This window comes from Festucalex cinctus, chromosome 9, assembly GCF_051991245.1.
Source record: "Festucalex cinctus isolate MCC-2025b chromosome 9, RoL_Fcin_1.0, whole genome shotgun sequence".
Taxonomy (NCBI): Eukaryota; Metazoa; Chordata; class Actinopteri; order Syngnathiformes; family Syngnathidae; genus Festucalex; species Festucalex cinctus.
This window is the reverse complement of record NC_135419.1, coordinates 14,288,128-14,306,875: the sequence shown is the minus strand read 5'-3', so window position 1 is coordinate 14,306,875 and position 18,748 is coordinate 14,288,128. Positions and strand designations below refer to the sequence as shown.

At 40.1% G+C, this 18,748-nt stretch overlaps 3 protein-coding genes across 5 annotated transcripts; 1 reads left to right on the top strand and 2 right to left on the bottom strand.

Annotated features, from left to right (window-relative positions):
• Positions 1-632: 632 nt before the first annotated feature.
• Positions 633-6,052, bottom strand: LOC144025860 (threonylcarbamoyl-AMP synthase). Its single transcript, XM_077532232.1, has 6 exons — positions 5,958-6,052; positions 2,487-2,678; positions 2,248-2,410; positions 2,002-2,167; positions 1,838-1,932; positions 633-1,760 (listed from the first exon to the last, which is right to left on the bottom strand). The coding sequence occupies exons 1-6, from the start codon at positions 6,021-6,023 to the stop codon at positions 1,675-1,677; spliced, it is 768 nt and encodes a 255-aa protein (XP_077388358.1). The 5' UTR covers positions 6,024-6,052; the 3' UTR covers positions 633-1,674.
• Positions 6,053-9,299: 3,247 nt separating this feature from the next.
• Positions 9,300-14,621, top strand: irg1l (immunoresponsive gene 1, like). Of its 2 annotated transcripts, none has more exons than XM_077532117.1 (6): positions 9,300-9,546; positions 9,678-9,732; positions 9,823-10,010; positions 10,274-10,366; positions 11,850-12,055; positions 13,375-14,621. In XM_077532117.1, exons 1-6 carry the CDS (start codon positions 9,529-9,531, stop codon positions 14,300-14,302), a joined length of 1,488 nt encoding a protein of 495 aa, XP_077388243.1. In that variant the 5' UTR covers positions 9,300-9,528; the 3' UTR covers positions 14,303-14,621. The 2 variants fall into 2 exon arrangements, with proteins under 2 accessions (XP_077388243.1, XP_077388242.1); XM_077532116.1 differs by having other exon boundaries at positions 13,372-14,621.
• Positions 14,552-18,744, bottom strand: glod5 (glyoxalase domain containing 5). 2 transcript variants are annotated; one of them, XM_077532118.1, is made up of 4 exons: positions 18,363-18,744; positions 18,041-18,196; positions 16,350-16,505; positions 14,552-15,182 (listed from the first exon to the last, which is right to left on the bottom strand). In XM_077532118.1, the coding sequence occupies exons 1-4, from the start codon at positions 18,420-18,422 to the stop codon at positions 15,054-15,056; spliced, it is 501 nt and encodes a 166-aa protein (XP_077388244.1). In that variant the 5' UTR covers positions 18,423-18,744; the 3' UTR covers positions 14,552-15,053. The 2 variants fall into 2 exon arrangements, with proteins under 2 accessions (XP_077388244.1, XP_077388245.1); XM_077532119.1 differs by having other exon boundaries at positions 18,304-18,421.
• Between the last annotated feature and the right edge of the window lie 4 nt (positions 18,745-18,748).

Sequence of the window (18,748 nt, the reverse complement as noted above, 5' to 3'; positions counted from 1 at the left end):
TTCTCAAAGTGGAGTCCACAAACTGTAAGTTTTTATTTTTCTCAGAACAAAAAGTGTAGGTGTCGTTTGCCATTCGGCAAGGCAGGCAATTGCTTGGGGCCCCTGAGCCAGCAGGGCCCACAGAGGGCCAACAGATTTGACACAAACCACATTTCCTTCACATTAGCAGTGCAGCAATGACAATTGACTGTATCAAATTCCCTGAATAAAGTGTTTATTTTTCTTAAAAAAAAAAAAAAAAAAAGTATAGTAAGACTGCTTATTTTTTTGTAAATAATTATGAATAGTGGTAAAGCTTTTATTAAAAAAATAATAAAATAAAAAATAACCATGTATAGTAAGGTATTTTTCTAAAAATGAACATGTATCGTAATGTCAACCCGAAAGGCTTTTTTTTTTTTTCAAACGACCATGTAGTGTAAGGCGTTTTTTTGTTTTTTTTTAAACGACCACTTTTTTTTTTAAACAAACATGTATAGTTAAGCATTTTTTTAAATGACCATGTTTATGAAGAAAGAAACATTACAAAAAACAAACAAACACCTGACTATACATGGTCGTTAAAAAATAATAATAAAAAAAACCCAATACAATACAAAAAAAAAAAAAAAAAAAAAAAAGACCATCTATAGTAAGGCATTTTTTTTAAATGACCATGTATCGGACGGTGTTTTTTTTTTTTTAATTTTTTTTATTTAATTTTTTTTTTTTTAATGTTTCTTTCTTCAAAAACGTGGTCATTAAAAAAGAATGGCTTACCATACATGGTTTAAAAAATAAAAATAAAAAAGTGGCCGTGTTTAAAAAAGAAAACGCCTTACTATACATGGTCGTTAAAAAAAAAAAAAAAAGTGGCCCTGTTTAAAAAAGAAAAACGCCTTGGTCGTTTAAAAAAAAGAAAAAAAAGTGCCTGTGTTTAAAAAAGAAAAACACCTTACTATACATGGTCCCACAGAGACAGTCAAGCGGGGCGCTTGCCGAAGTTGCACACCATTAACAGATTTTGGAATTCGGCGCACAAAAAAAGGTGCACCTCACTATTAGGTGCACCATTGAGTCTTGAGAAAATTTAAGACTTTAAACTTATTCACTGGCAGCCATTTTCAGTGAAGCAACCCACTTCGTTCCTGGCTGTTTTACTGGATTTTAACTTATTTTGCAAGGCTCACAGAGTATTGTGTTCTATTGCTATAAAAACATGGAACATACCTGTTTCGCAGCAATTAGCATTAGAATATAGCTAAGTTTCATCATTTTCCACAAATCTGTTTAAAATTGTGGGGAAAACACCTTTTTGCAATATGGCCCTAGTTGATCTCTTATACTCTGCTGCCTCCTGCTGGCCGTTTTTGTAATAAATACCATTGCTTCAACCATTCTTCAACCAGGCTGCATCAAAGCCTTTTCTATGCTCTAGCATAAAAAAAAAAAAAAAAAAAAGAAAAATAAGTTTTTGGGACCATGGTAATATTTAAAATATAACGTATTTATACGTTTTTGGGAGCAAATGAGTTAAGGGCACCTTATAGTTAATATAGGGTAACAAACTGCAATTTTCTGACCAATATATGGTCACATTCAGTATTTGTTCCAACAGTGACCCTGAGACATAACAACATGAGGCTGATCTTTCAGAAGAGCCTCCCTCAAGAGGCGGAATTCAGAATCCACCAATCAAGCCGTCGTCCTTTTCACTCTGTCGAAGATCTCTTCAACTCGTCCCGCTGGGACGCAACCTTCCCTGAGAATGCTGATGACCCCTGCGGATTGAAAAAGAGGCATGTCCGTTACAATGAGCACAATAATAACGAGAACGTGAGAAGAATCGGCGTCGTACCCTCATCGATCTTGAGGCAGTTGACAACCGTCGACGCGACGACTTCGTTCGTCTCGCCGTCACACAGAACCCCTTGAATCTTGTGCCCCAGTCGGCTGAAACAAAAACAAAACGCCCGGCCAGAATTTGAACGTGAGCTCACGCATTCGTACGACACGACTTACTCGATGACCATGCTGTGGTGGGTGCTGTCGGCTTCTCCGCTGGGATTGGCCGAGGTAATAGCGAGGGGTCCGGTGACGTCACACAGGTGGCGGGTGATGGTGTGGTCAGGGACTCGGATCATGATGCTGTCCCTGGTGCCAACCCGGTCATAAGCCGCTCCCACCCCTAGATGGCAGCGACATTTAATAGCTGGAAGGATGACTGGACGCGAAAATGAAAACGAGTGATTTGTTTTGCGTGTTTACCCAGTTTGAAGAGCCAGTCGCCTTTGCCGACGATGCAGCTGATGCCGCCTGGATACACGTTCCGCATGAACTCCCACAGCAAAGGACTGAAGGGAGGTTTGGCTTCCACTAGCTGTTTCAGACTTGAGATGCAAATACAAATGGGCTTCTCTGCTGGTCGCTCCTTACAAGGTCATAAAATTAAATCTGTTAGAAAAAAAAGTCAAATTCTTGATAAGGGTTGAACTTGAAATTCATACTTTGATGTTATAGATTTTCTCAATGGCCTGCGAGTTCTTGCAGGATGCAGCCAAAGCATACACGGTGTCTGTGGGAATAGCGCATACTCCCCCGTTTTCCAAAATGCCGGCAATTTTCAAAAGTCCAGAGGTGAGTCGGGAGTTTGCCACAGGGCACGGTAGCTCGGGCTCGGTCTCCTGCTTCACTCGCTTCTACGACAAACCGCAAACATTTTTCTTAAGCAAATAAAAGCATTTACAAGCAGAGGTGTCAAATCCAGATCCAGAACGAGAGTAGTTCTAATTAACCGGCAGCAATTAGCTCTTGTTTACCTGCCAGTTGAGTAGAAGCGGTGGCGAGCGGTGACCTTTTCGAGTGAGCATGCTGGACTGAGAAAAATGCAAGCGCTCGGAAGGGCGCAAGCTGAAAAATTCGAGGGTATTTTTATTGTTAATTTTAAATATTAAATATTATTTAATCATTATTTAATACCACTGTGTATGTATAAAATTAAAGGGGAAATACTCAGGACTGACACAGGTTGATGCACACACACTTGACTTAATATTGTAACGAGCTAAGTGTTGTGTGTTCTGGGGTTGCCATTTATGTTGAGCACTGTTATGTCGGACTGTTACTAAACGCAACACAGGTCTCGGGTGAGGGAGGCGAAGTGCGGTTGAGTAGCGTTGTGGTGCTTTTTTCTGCTAGCAACGAGAGCAATTGTACTCTGTGGTTTGTTGTTGGCCACTGCCAAACAGTGTTGCCACAGTTACCTTGAAAAAGTAACTTAGTTACTTTACTGATTACTTGGTTTTAAAAGTAACTAAATTGCGTTACTGATTACTTGATTTTAAAAGTAACTAAGTTAGATTAAAAGTTACTTTTTTAGTTACTTTCAGCAGCTGCCGATAACACCATCTCAACATAAAAATAATGCAGTAGAAACGGAGTTCCAAATACTTTATTGAAAGTGCATTTTTAACATGAAAATAAAGGTTTTTTTTTTATGAAAAACAAAATAGGCAGTCTCTCTTGACTTCTTGTAACGTAAATACTTTTTATAAAATAAAAATCTATCCAGGTTGAAAATGAAAATCCCCTAAATTCCTCTATTGTTTGTTTGTTCCGCTATTCCAGTGTGTACACATGTATCAGTTTAAATATTTATTAGTAGTTATTGACAGTTATAATTGTTTTTTGGTTTGTTTGTTTTTTCTCTTCAAAATAAGGATCAGGAAAACAAAAGGTTGATAATTTAATGTTAAATATAAATATTTAACCTTTAGACAGACACCAACACAATTAAACAGAATATTTGCACATTGTGAAGTATTTCAGAAACATAAATTTAAGACATGAAATAAACCTACCGTCCAGCCAAAAGAAATATGAAGCCACCTTATGGAACAATAAATCTATCAAACACATTTTAACCACTTAATATATGCAAAAATATTTCCAAAAGTTCATTTCCCTTTTTAATCAACAATTTTTGTATTTAACATTTTTTTTTTCTTTTGTCATCACTTTCATTTTTGGTTAATGTATGACATCTTTTTTTGTTTTTTTAATCTGAGACACGATGATGACCACAGAATCACTACTGTTTATATTTTGTTTTTTGGGCTGTCGTAATCGCGGGCACGTCTCAGTTCTCCTATCTGCTGCTCATGCTAGTTGTAGACATTGACAGGGAGCCACAAACTGAGAAATGAGATACTTGCAGTGTGCTTTTAGCTTAGCTGGTGTGTTGGCTGTGGGACATACCTGTGTCGTTTGAATCCTTGCATTGGATCGTCACGGGAGTTATTCTTTTTGGCTCGCGCGCAGTACCAACGCCGGCCCGGGACATACAAGTGCACCGAGAGGACTCGATAGCCATGGGAAATACCGAGATGTACGGCACCGGCTTCTGCTAACTGTCTCCATTTGTATGTTGTCACTCGTTGCGCGCGCGCGCGCCGTGTCGCGAGCACGGAAACACGGAAGTAGCTTGAATGGTGATGCTACTGAAATGTAAACAAAACAAGTAGAGCACGGCGCAGAACTCTTGCTATTGTTATGAAAACCATAAAGCCTCACTCGCAACCGATACGGTCGTTTAGCTCCCCTTGACGAACGATGGTTCGGTCGAATCGTTTTTTTGTTCCACCCCTACTGAAAACGTAACTTGTCTGACGTCACTCCCCCTGGCGAGAGGGCGGAGACGACCTCATCCCATAATGCTTCACGGACCAGTTGAGGATGGAAATAAATTATTTTTTTTACCACTTTTATGGTCCATAATGCACACTTTTTTTGTTGTGTTGTGTGCCTGTTGGTTAATAAAACTAGTAGTAAAAGTATCATCACTTTTGTTTTGAATGTGCAAACCATTCATGACCAGACCATGGCTGAATTCAGTGTGGTGATCAATGACTTCTGCCTCATCTTCATAGCTAGCAGTAGTTGTTTGTGCCTGTTACAACAGTGAGATAGTTTGCCGTCTTCATGAAAATGTGGAGTAACGCATTGATTCTCTGGACAGTAACTTTAATCAGACTACTTTGTAGAATAAAGTAACGCGTTAGACTATTAGTTACTTTAGAAAGCAGCTTTTTTTGAGTAACGACTCGTTACCGGCAACACTGCTGCCACTTTTGTAACGCGTTACCGGCAACACTGCTGCCAAAAAGTGGCGTGTTGATGAAGGAAATAAACGTGTGACACCTCCCATTTGCTGGTGGCGTTTGTACAAATATTTACAAACGTGTGACACCTCCCATTTGCTGGTGGCGTTTGTACAAATATTTACAAACTCAGCGGAGCCACAAGCGATTTCAACCAACCTCACCTCACCTCTGGAAAGCCACCTCACCTCACCTCTGGAAAGCCAGCGAGCCATTTATGTTTCTCGTACGTCCTGGCTTGAAAGTGACGGACGAAATTCTTCCCTGTTTTCGTGATAACTACTTTAGGAGTAGAACGACCACTTGAATTATTCTTTTCCTGAAAAGTTCTCTGGGAAAAGTGCACTCATTGGGATTCGGCGATGAACTTGAACTGAACCAGTGACTGTTTACTGCAGAACAAGCCATGTAAGACATGCGCATGTGCGTTGTCAGCCATGCAGCTTGACTGTCAGCTTGTTTGCCATTCAAAAGACTACTCGCGTACAGTAACAACGTTCACGGAACTAACACAATTGATTTCTCATTCTGTATGCGCCAAACAAACTGTCAACTTCTCCGCTCCCGCGAGGAAAACAGGACAAAATATACAGGAGTTTAAGCTCAAAAAGGTATAACTACAGTATTGTATTTTAGAGGACACTGACAGAAATATTTTCAATGATTTTATTTTGAAAATCTTCGGCATGCGCCGCATTAATAGCTTATTAGGACCGCTCGCCACTGAGTAGAAGCACCTGTGGCTAATTTCAAACTGTGGCAATGTTTTTACTTTCTGGACCTGGATTTGTAAACAGAAAAACTAGAACAAATCCTGACCTTTAATAACGGAGGACCCAAAGGTAGTAGACTTTGCTTGAAGATGCTATTTACCAATGATGCCATTGCTCCATACGCACAAATTATGGAAAAGAGTGAAAGTGTGGCCACTATATTAAAAATAAAAGCAAAAATGTATTGACATTAATAATCTTTAATTAATATTGAATACTCATTTTCACTTACTTTCAAGTTGGTATGGCAATCGCTGCAGAGTTGACAGAAGAAGACAAACAAGGACCACTTCCATGGTTGATGTTAGCAACAGCAGAAGCAGATTCTTATATGCAGCTAACGTGAATGGAAAGCGTCACAAGTTGCTTAATGAAATCATAACACTCCAGAGATAATCATTTGGTAATCCTTACCAGTGAACAGAAAGAAACCATTGATAACCAGGAAAGCGATGGCTCCTGCAGCAAACTCAGAAGCGATTGGCGTGGAAAGCTGAAGAAGAATTCCTACAAAATTCAAAAAGTAGGAATTAGAATTGTCGATGAAACATCAGAATGTTGGCAATTTCAATCACTTGGATACCTGCAAATCGAAACCAGGTCCACGTCGCCCATACTGCCCCATAGATGGACGCGATGATGGGCCCAAAGTGGTTTGCCCCTGTAACTTTCAGCCGGCTGACATAGGCCTGGATGACGGCGCCAGAGATGAGGACCCAAGGGACGGTCTGACGGAGGAATGAAGGATTTGTTCTGTGCGCACTCGCGTGAAGAGCAGACAGAGCCGCAAGCCCGTTTGATAAGTAAAACAGAGCATCTGACGTCTGTTCACTTCGCAACGGTGACCTGCTCCAGTTCAAAACTTTCTTCAGCTGAGTGTTGGAGATGGGCTGTGGTCCAACAGGGACGAGCGACTTCTCCGCAATGGTGTTGATGAGCCGAGAAAAAGTGCTGTACAGAGAGGCGGCGGTAAAAATGACACAAGCTACGCCAAAGAATATGTAATAGTGATTGAGAGGGATCTGAGGGATTGTGGAGATGGTGAGCAGGAGAAACATCACGTTGTGGACCAGTTCCAGAATGTCCATTTTCAGGCTGGCGCAACAAAACAGCAGGGATGCCGCCACAAAGAACCAGTTCCCGACCATCGGGTTCCTCCCTGAGGTGATTTTGGTATCCTCCACGATCAGAACAGAAGCCACAAACTCATTCCAAGCCTCGATCAGCCAATATGTGGCATGAAAACCAAACTTAGTCGTATGGTAGCAATCTTGGCGGAGATGTGAGTAGTAGCTGGATAAAAGCTGCGCCCCTGCGATGGTAGACACCCAAGCGACTGCCAAACCAAAAGACGTCATGAACCCAAAGCTGTAAAACGCGAAGATGAATGGTGCCACTGTGTCACAGAAGAAACCCAAGGCCATGGGTTCTGCATACTTTGTGTTTTTCTTCTTTTCTGTGCCAGGGTCCTGGGCACTGGCAGTACCAAGCAGGAGGACATTAAAGAGAGGTGTCCCGAAGCCTTTGACGACCAGACGTTGAGTCAGACCTTTAACGAGCAACGCTGCCGCGCCATAGATGGCAAAAATCAGTATGAGCAACTCAAGAATCCCGGATATTACAAGAGCCCATGAACCTGACACGAGAGCCGTTGCTTCAAAAACTAAAGTAGCTGTGAGGGCTCCAAAAACTAAAGGCATGATGGAGTTGACTGTGGCTGAGCAAAAGGCAAGGATAGCCGATAGGAGGACATACGGGATGAGACCAGCAATCGTGGAGTTCTTTAAGGACGGACATATGTGGCAAAGTGGGATCTCTGTGGTTGCATTCAATTGCGTCATGTTGGTGGAAAGAGACATGTTTGTTATTGGTGGTGGCGCTGTGGGGGTCCCGGATAATGCGCCAAAGTAGATTCGGGATACACCATAGCTTCCCCAAAGAGCGGCATAGCCAACAAAGGCCGTGCCGCTCAGATGGTCATATTTTCGGAAGGACAAAAGACCCGCCACCAGTTGGCAGATCCCGCCGATCAGGATGAGATGAACACCTGAACACATCCAAGTTCTCATGAGTCGGACCAGTTTGATTTACACATTAACATCTATGATAGTTGGAGACAAACCTGCAAGTATGTTCTCCAGTCCTTGTGGGGCAATGCCCGAGTGTGCGGTACTCAAGTTCTGTAGAAGTACGAGGAATGCACTGATTCCATTTGATAGCATGCCTAAAACTCCCGGCTCACTGTAGAAACTGGCTGGGAAACCGTTTATTGCCGTCATGGTTTTTTGGAGCTGTTGAGATGGGGAGGGGGGTACCAAGGGTTATAGTACTAAAAATCACCTTTGGATGATTTGCAAAACTAAATATACACAAACATAAACCAGGGTACCAAGATAGTTGATTATGCAATTTAATAATTCAAAATCTTAAGTGTAAAACAGTCTTTTAGTTAACATCTCTAAAACTGAAGACTCTGGTTATATGGTACTGACCCAATTTCATAACAACAGAGATCAAAACGTCCAATATACTCATAACTTCTAACTATTAAAAAACAACAATTAAACTTAATTCATATTAGGTAACTCAAACAATCATGCCATGCCATATACATTCTGTCAAGTAAATTTTACTCTAAATTGAGTCTATTTGGTCCTATTATGAATACAGTAAAATTTACAATTGGAAAAAATAAAATCAGTCAACGTTTGAGGAAAAAACCCACAACACTCCTGCTGTGTGTTAGTATATCCCTCGTGTCAGCTGGAATTTTCCTAACTCCAAGCAACTAAAAACTGTTTTCGGTCTCGTCTCAGTAGGCGTGGCATAACTCAGGTGGTAGAGTAGCACTCTCCCAAGTAGGTCATGATGAGTTTGTTGCTCAATCCTTTTGTAACTTAAAAACAAATCAAAACAAAAAAAAACTAGTAAAATGTAGTCAAAATCTCTCCTTGCAAAATTTCCGAGTGAAAAATCTTTAATAGTTTTTTTTCATGTGATAGGCAAATTCATACACACTTAAAAATACTTTGAGTAAAATTTACAAGTTTGCAATGATGGTTTTACTCATGTAAGCATGCTTTAACTTACCTGTCAAGCAATTATTCTGCCACTCTGAAGCAAGTTACCACACTTGTTAACAATAGCATCAATTTATCTTGCTATTTAAAACATTTAAGGGACGTCAAGGTCCTACCTTTGGAAGATGTTCCGATGAAATGTTGACCTTCTCCCAGGCATGGATATATAGCTTCCTGACAGTGGGTGGGATTGACGACAATTCCCAACACGACTCTCCTGTCCACTCCCGAGAGGTGATGTCATGTAACTCAATAGAGTCCCACACCTTCCTCTCTTTCTTCTCAAGAAGTTGCTGTCGATTGGGATAATGAAGACATGCCCACTGCGGAAAGTCCTTCCTTGAACCTGATATTGATCATATTATGTCGTGGAAAATACGCGTGCTTCCTTGTTCCACTTTCGTCACTATTGTAAGTCCTTGACTATATAAGGCCGGTCCGGGCTCCACTTGGGGCAGCATCAGCATCAGTCTTCACCTGATGACTACAAAGCTGCTGTGTCAATAAGAAACTTGGAAGACACGCCTGACTGAAGCCATGAGCTCCATGCTACAGGTACATACTCAAATGTTTTCATTGACAAATTAACGTTTCGGAATTTATGTTAATTTGTGTTCACTCACCAGTTTAACATCTAAGCAGGAAAAAATAAGTTAAAATCTAGCAAATCAAATCCATATCTGCAGAAAGCCATCAGACGAATGTGGGCTGTCAGAGGACTGCACAAGTCTGCAGTTGAGGGTGAAGTCATAGCAACCAAACTTCTTTGCCAAACTGTCCGAAACCTTTTTCTTAATGTGTTTTTTCGTCCCCCCCCCCCCCCCCCTACAGCCTTGAAGTTCCCCTGCCCCGAGGACACGGTCACATCGAGTTTTGGAAAGTTCATCGGTGAAGTAAAGCCTCAACACTTGTCCTCTGTAGTCCTTGATCGCAGTAAGAGGATGGTGCTGGACAGTCTCGGCGTTGGTCTACTTGGCAGCACAACTGATGTGTTTCAACTGGCACTGCAGCACTCGCAGGTGAGGCTGGAGAAGGAAAAAAAAAAAAAAAAAAAAGATGTCTCTATCTTAAATAAGACGGCATGCAGACAGACAAGTTGAATAGCGGTCCCGGGTAATCCCTAATTATTACGTTTGTGATAAATGTCGCGGCCTTCTTCAGTGAATGTCAAAGAAGCGTATTAAGCAACTGAGGAGTGATGAGGCAAATTAATAATTTTCAGGTCTTTCGTGTGCGTGTGTGTTTGTGACTGTTTACCCGTCTCCATCTTTACTCCCTGCAGCTCATGTACGCCCATCATGACATCAGCTCTGTCTACGGACTGGAGGGCACCAAGCTCTCGCCAACACTGGCGGCTTTTGTCAACGGGGTGGCGGTGAGCGCGAACCGTCTGCTCGACAAACTAAAATAAAACACTTTGAGTTCACGCTAGGAGCAGTCTCGTGGAAAACTGTTTACACAAGGTGTTGATGACACCAGAATGACTTCACTGAACTAAATTTCCAACTACTAAACCAGCAAATACTGTTTGCTTCCTTAAGAAGCCACCAGTGCCAGTATTAAGATGCTGAGAAAAATTCCTAGCAATGAGTCTTAGCTTAGGACTGATTCCAGAACAATCTCAGAAAATTCTGACCAAGGAATGGAGAGAAAGAAAAATGACGCTGGTTTTGATGGTTGTTGGTCATAGCATTCATGAAAACGTCAAACTGAGCATACTTATCACGCCAGGCCATTTTGTCCTCTGTTAAATTAATATACATATTTATTTATTTATTTATTTATTTATTTATTTATTTATTTATTTATTTATTTATTTATGTATTTATGTATTTATTTATTTATTTTAGATACAATATTCTTGAAATGAATGAATTGTTTAGATAATAAATGAATAATTAAATATTCAAAAAAGGCTAGGGTCCAAATTTTTCAGTTTTCATAAAGACAGGAAAAGGTGGATGAAAACGTTTAAAATTACCTAAAAATGTCCAAAAAGTGACCAGAAAATGTCAAAAAGGAAGAGTAAAAGCAGAAAATTACCACAAAATTGGCAAACAAAATTTGAAAATTGATTGAAGAAAAGGCAGGAAAGAAAATGTTCAAAAAGTTAAATAAATAAATAAATAAATAAATAAATAAATAAATAAAATGACCAAAAGAAGAAATCCCAAAAATTACCATAAAATGTCCACAAAATTGCTGAAAAGTCAGAAAATTGATAGGGGAAAAAAAAGAAAAAAAGAATATGTAAATGTCACAAAAAAAAATTGCCATAAACTGTCCAAAAAAAAAAAAAGGAAGGAGAGTAGCATAAAATGACCATATGGTCATAAAATTGCCAAAAATGTCAGAAATTTGACAGAAAGGCAGAAAAGTCTAAAAATGTATGAAAAACAATGTCTGAAAAATTCCAAAAACAAATGAAAAGGTAGAAGAAAAAGAATGTGCTGCATATTTTTCTGTTGTGGTGCAGCTCTTGGGCCCTCACCACATTAGACTAACTACTCAACTAACATCACAATGTTCATGTGTTTTGCAGCTCCAAACATATTGTTTTGTTATTTATTTGATGTAAAGTGGCAGAACTCACCTGAAGAGTTAGGTTTCTTCAGGAATAGCTTTTTATCTTTACTAGGATCTACTCTTCACTTACTGGGCTATTCTAAGAAAACATGATTCTTTGAATTTTCTTACAATTTGGCCAGATTGGCAAGTAAAAGCTTTAGGAATGCATCCCCAGGAGCTTAACCCGACATTTAAAGCCAGCATTTTCGCCTATGATTCAAGTTTTATCCACACACAGATGAAAGCGCCCGAGATTTGAGTGGTATTTGATTATTTCTCTCCTTTGACAGACTCACTCCATGGACTTTGATGATACATGGCACCCTGCCACTCATCCCTCCGGAGCTGTGCTTCCTGCTGTGCTGGCTCTCAGCGACATGATGCCTGCCAACGGCAAACCTAGTGGCCTGGACTTCCTGCTGGCTTTCAACGTCGGCGTTGAGATCCAGGGCCGACTCATGAGGTTCTCTAATGAGGCTCATGACATCCCCAAAAGGTGAGCGTGTAAGGGCACGGGTCAAATCGGATACCAAATGTTTTGTGAGGATATCATCGATAAAAAAAAGCATGTTTCTTGGGGAAGATTTGACATTTTATGCAATGAAAATAGATTCAATAGATCGTTACTAGTCAGCCAAGTCAGTCACTCAATTATGACTATAGAGATCCGGACATCATGTGGCTATTTCTTAGAACATGCCTCCCCATGGGAGTGGACGACAATGACAAGGAGGGCTAAAGCTAGCGTTTATCTGTCAACTTTCCGCCCAGAGCATTGACAGTTTGATGAAAAGGACAAGTTGGATGATATTACCATTGCTGTTGCCGATGAAGCGTCAGGAGCGCGTTTCCCCCCCTACGCTGCTTTGTGGAATTAACCCCTCTCTTACACCGGTTACTACTTTCAAATCTGATCAAAGGCTTTATAAGTTTGTAGAATCTGGATTTATTTCTCCTTTATATGTACTCAAAATGCCATAGAAGTTAACAGTTTCACACAAGTTTTGGCAGTGTTATTTTGGTGACGTTAGCAAATTAGCACCTACTAATTCGGCTGCCGCCGCCGTCATTTATGCCGTAAAAAGTCTCTATGGTATTGGTCAGTTATTAAATTCAACTGTTAAACTCTGTTAAACCGTAGCAGCACAAATGAACGAAACAAATTGTTTCCCCCACATTTTGCGTGTGGTAACCTGTCTGAAGCTAGCCTGCTTCAAGCAAGTTAGCAACATAGTGCCCAGTCACGTCTTTCGCCTTGATTTAATAGCTATACAATCAAGCTACATCTACACGACTAAAAGATTCAGAAATTGACTCACCTGATATGAAGTGATCGCTAAACAAGCAATGAGGAGGATCGCAAATCCTCCATCTTGTTGTTCACCCTTTTTATGGCTGCTGTGATCCATCGATTCCTCTTGTGGTAGCCTGGAGAATGCTCAATCCATTTTATTATTTTTTTGGCTCTTCTCGTTGTGGCAGATGGTCCACAACAGCTGTCAATCATTGTTCAAGTGCGGCATTTGCCGTTTACTCAAAATGGCAGACGCGTTTTCTGTGCTGCGAAAATGGCTTCGCTAACGGCCATTTAGATGCGTGATGTCAACGTCCGGATCTGTATTGGGCTCCACTTATTCCTCATTCACTGCCATTGACGACTAAAGACGTCAAAGATCCATTTTAACTGGGCTGGTAGCGAATGAGTTCAATTGAGTGCAGGAGAGGCGACTTGCCCTAGCACAAAAATAAACGTAAGGAGCTCTACTATGGACATAAATGCCAACATGCTTGTACTTGTGTGTCTACCCTAAGCAGGTTTCACCCTCCCAGCGTGGTGGGGACAATGGGAAGTGCGGCAGCCTGTGCTCGCCTCTTGTCGCTGACTCCGTCGCAATCAAGCCACGCCTTAGCCATCGCTGCTTCTCTCTCTGGAGCGCCGATGGCTAACGCTGCAACTCAGTCCAAACCCATACACATCGGCAATGCTTCCCGCTTGGGACTGGAGGCTGCTATACTGGCCTCTCAGGGACTTGAGGCAAGTCCGTTCATCCTGGATGCTGTGGAAGGGGTTGCCGGTTTCAGTGCTTTCTACAAAGACTACACGCCACAACATTTGGAACCACCTAGCCATGGTGATCATGTGTTCTTGCTAGATGAGCAGGATATTGCGTTTAAGCGCTTCCCTGCACATCTGGGCATGCACTGGGTGGCAGACGCTGCGGCCTCAGTGCACAAGAACCTTGTGGGCTTAGGTCCTGGCGCCGTGTCTCCGGCTCACATTCAGACCATCCTGCTCAGAGTTCCCGACTCCAAATACATCAACAGGCCTTTCCCGGAATCGGTTCACCAGGCCCGCCATTCCTTCCAGTTCAACGCTTGTACCGCCCTCCTGGACGGCGAGGTGACCGTGCAGTCCTTCAGCCCCGCGGCCGCGGCTCGTCCGGAGCTCCTCGAGTTGCTGAGACGCGTCCGGGTGGAGCATCCCCGTGACAACCCGGCCAATTTCGATCACATGTATGGCGAAGTCCAAGTCGCACTTGTCGGAGGAGACGTCCTGAGAGGTCGCTGCGACACATTTTACGGTCACTGGCGCAAACCGCTGACCAACGAGAGCTTGAGAAAGAAGTTTCGGAATAATGCCGGAGCTGTGCTTCCTACGGATAAAGTTGAGAGGCTGATTCAAATAGTGGAAGAGATGGACAAACTCGACGACTGTACCCCGCTTCTCTTACAGTTACAGTGAAAAGGCATGATTACAGCTAAAACAGAATATGTCTCTGTGAACATTATACTTTTTACTTTGTTGCAATATCAACATATATACAATAATATCTGCAAATTACAATTTGATTTGCTTTACTGTATGTCAAAGAATAAACTATTTAAGTGTTAATTTATGACTACAAATGCTTAACTCATTTTCTCCCAAAAATACATTCCACTTTAAATGTTTTATGTGCTCCAAAGACATATTTATACGTTTTTTTTAATGTTATTTTATTTTATTTTATTTTATTTATGCTAGAGCATACAGAAGGCTTTGATGCAGCCTCTCAACTGCAGTGAACAGGTGAAAAAAATTGTAGTAATTACAAAAACGGCCAGCAGGTGACAGCAGAGTATAAGAGATCAACCAGGGCCATGTTGCAAACAAGCTGTTTCCCCACAATTCTAAACAGATTTGTGAATAATGATGAAACTTAGCTATATTCTGATGCTAACTGCTGCAAAACGGAAACAGATATTGTATATTGACTAATCTTTCTTTTGGTAGGTTCCATGTTTTTATAGCAAAAGAACCCAATATTCTGTGGGCCTTGCGAAATCAGCCAAACTCCAGTGAAACAGCCGAAGGGGGTTGCATCAGTGAAAATGACTGCGAGTGAATGAGTTAATAAAGCTATTTGCAACCATGATCTTCAAATCATCTTATTTGTCCTCACAGTTGCATTTTTTCCATTTAAAAAGAAGAGGCCGTGTTATGAAAATGCGTCTCATGTTTCTCGGTGATAAGTGGAAATTTCAATGAGGTTGCCATCTGGATCTCGGAAGTACAGAGATGTGATTGTCCCCACCGCTCCCGTCCTCTCCAGCGGGCCCTCCTCTATTTGCACTCCACACACCTACAGACATGACAATGTCAAGTTTATTTATATAGCCCAGGGGTCAGCAACCTTTAGTGTCAAATGTGCCATTTTAGGCCAAATTAATAACCAAAAAATCTGTCGGAAGCCGCAAAAACATTTGAACATTGTGATAGACGAAACACTGTGTTAGTGTTAGTATAATGTACAGATGGCCAAAGAGCTAATTAAGGCTGCACCACAACACAAAAATATGAGAGCAGCATCCAATATGTAGACATTCACTTCCTTCTAGCTTCGTCTTCGTTTTTGGGATTTTTTATTTTTTTTTTGGGGGGGGGGGTAATTTTTCATACATTTTTACACTTTTCTGTCTTTCTGACATTTTTGGCCATTTTATGGACATATGGTAATTTTCTGCCTATGTTCTTCCTTTTTTTTTTTGACATTTATGGGCATTTTTTTATTTTTTTACTTTTTTTGCCCTTGCCCATTTTGCTGTCAATGTTCTGAAATTTTTTGGCAATTTTATGGACATTTTATGGTAGTTTTGGGGGATTTCTTCTTTTTGTTCTGGTTATTTTTTCTTTTCTGCAGTGTTTTAATTCAGTTCTCTGTTATTTTTGGCAAGTTCATGGACATTTTATGCTAATTTTACAATTTAACTCTTTTTTTTTTCTTTTTTTTTTACATTTTCTGGTCATTTTTTGACATTTTTTTAAGATGTAATTATTCATTTTGTCATTTAATCATTAATTACTCTTTCTTTAAAAAAAAAATGTGTAAAAAATATATTTTCTGGTCACTTTTTTGACATTTTAATTTATTTTGAATATTTAATTATTCTTTTTTTTGCATTTACTCAATTTAAAAAAAAGTATGTAAAAAAAAAAAAAGGATAATTTTCTAGTATATATATTTTTAGAGATCCACAGTGAGCCACAGGAGAGGGACTACAGAGCCACATGTGGCTCCAGAGTGTAAGTTGCAGAATCCTGATACTGCATAGGCCTTAATCACAAAAGAGTCTCAAAAGGCTTCACGCACGCACAATTGACAAATATTACCAACAAAGATCTAACCACAAGATGGAAAGGGAAAAAAAACAGCAAGAGAAAAATGAGAAACAATGCTAGATGCTGGTATAAATAAATTAAACAACAACTACTAACACAGAAAATAAATCCATTTCACAGGTAGACAAACCTTCAGGTGTGCAGCTACAGTAGTCAGAGGGGTTTTGGTGATGAGGCACAAGTCTGCAGAGCCTGGAGTTGGATGCTTAGCTTTCGGCTCAAACTCCTTCCCGAGCTGGTGAAGGTTAAACTTCTGCTTCCCAAAGCCAAGAGCTTTGCGGTCGCCCTTCATTGGTGAGTGGGGAAAGTTGTCCAAAAGTCATCAATTAGTTGGATGAGCACAGCATCAACTACACGACGTGACATACAATCAAATTCTGCCATCTGGTGGAAGTTCTCTCCAATCAGAGAGGGCACTTCGCTATGCAAATAACACGGAATAGTGTGACTGAGTACAGAGTTCAACATAATTGTTATTGTGCCTAAAAACAATCAAACTCTGCTTGATCTTCAACAAGGATGTTTTTCTACTCCAATACACAAGACGCGGTCAAGCATCCATTGATTTCCAAGTGAGGTGGAGTCTATCCCAGCTGACTTTTGGTATATTCTGACCTGGTTGCTAATCACTCACATTCAAAATTTACAGTCTTGAGGTGTTTTTTGAAGGAATCTGGATTACTAACAATCCAAAATACTATTTTCATTTAACCATTTGATACAAAACAGCAATCAGCATCTCATGCATAAGCCCAAATTCTTTCACAATATTAAAACTGAACACATTTCTCCATACGTCACTTGTTCTCTGTCGAGGACTGAAAGTGTATTATTTTTTCAGGGAAGTGTGATGAACATCAGACATATTAAAAACACTCAAAGCACTTCCAGTATTCAGTTTTGCTTAGCAGGCTTATTTGTGGTGTTATAATTTATGATTTGCCACTGGGAAATGGAGCTATTGATTCCTTTTCCTGTTTATGGCTTCAGAGCCTTTGGTAGCAATGTGTCACTTGTTTATTTTCTTTTGGTTAGGTAATGTTTGGACACACACAAAAAAACAAACTAGTTTGTACAGCTGCTACTTGGTTAGGCTTTTTTGGCTACGTTTCAGATGTCCTGTTTTGTTGGTTATCCTTAACGCACCTTATGGCCATGCAGTCAAAAGTTAAACTAAAAAGTGCTTGCCTCTCCTGATGCAGCTACTAATAGCCAGTGACGTGTACATTCTCCCTATATATTTACATTTACTTTAGTGTGGATTCCGAATATTATGTTAAATGAATTAATAACATTTGTGTTGAGTGCTAGCACGCAAATTTGTTTGTCACATCAACTGCTCCCCTGCTATTAATATTATTAAATTAGTAGTATGGGTATCATATAAAGGTATTTTTTGGGGTGTTGAATAATACTGAATAGGCCTACAGCTGTTTATGTAAGATGGTGGGTTCATTATTTTGTACAAACTATGGTGTTGGTGCTTTACTATTAATTTACAAAACCTTTTAGGAATGGTATCATTATTTGTCTTGGTTTGCTATTCATGGTGGAAGACCACCAAAATAAGATGTCACAATGTACACATACATATACATACATATACATACATATACATACATATACATACACACACACACACACATATATATATATATATATATATATATATATATATATATATATATATATATATATATATATATATATATATATATATATATATATATATATACTGACTTAAATAATGCTACATTTCACTCAGTTTATTGACAAATGCACCGAACATATCCCCGCATCATTCATCAACTGACGTCATACCTTAAAGGTGACAAGTTCCATGCCCAGAACCGACGTGTAGAACTTGATGGTCTCCGGCACACTTTTCACAGTCAGCACCAAATGGTCCAAATGACTCATTTCTATCTGACACGTCCCCTTGCGTTTTACGGCTTCTTGCGTCCGAGCATAGTTTTTCTGAAAGAAATCAATGGTTGTTACATTTCTGCGAGAAAACGTTTAACTTCAACTGCGACTCAGCTAGCTTCTAAAAACATTCTTCGTAGCTACGTTCAACTGTATACCTGTATAGTTTAAAAAGGGTGGGATTAGTCCAATATTAAAAAGTGCCGCTGCTGTATACCTGAAGAACATTTTGGATAGTCCCACTCCCAAAACGACTTGCAGCTCTCCGAAGTGCCATTATAACTGTAAATCACTTCCTTGTTGTCCACCTTCGCACACCGTGGAGGTAGCTTCATTTCCCAAACGATTTCATTTTAAATCTATCATCTATTGTTCAAACAGTGAGATTATTTCACGATTGCATTCAAAACCAATACATTTGACTATATGCACGAGTGTAATAATGTAATTTGCAGAAGAATCTAATATTTATTGGGGTTACTCTGCCCCCTGCTGTTGTATTGAGGTTGCATTGAATTCGTCAGTTTCATATTCCAACTACTCCTGAATTCCAGGTTATAGGTTTGTGACCACTGTTGTGTATTTTATGTTATTGTTCAGCAC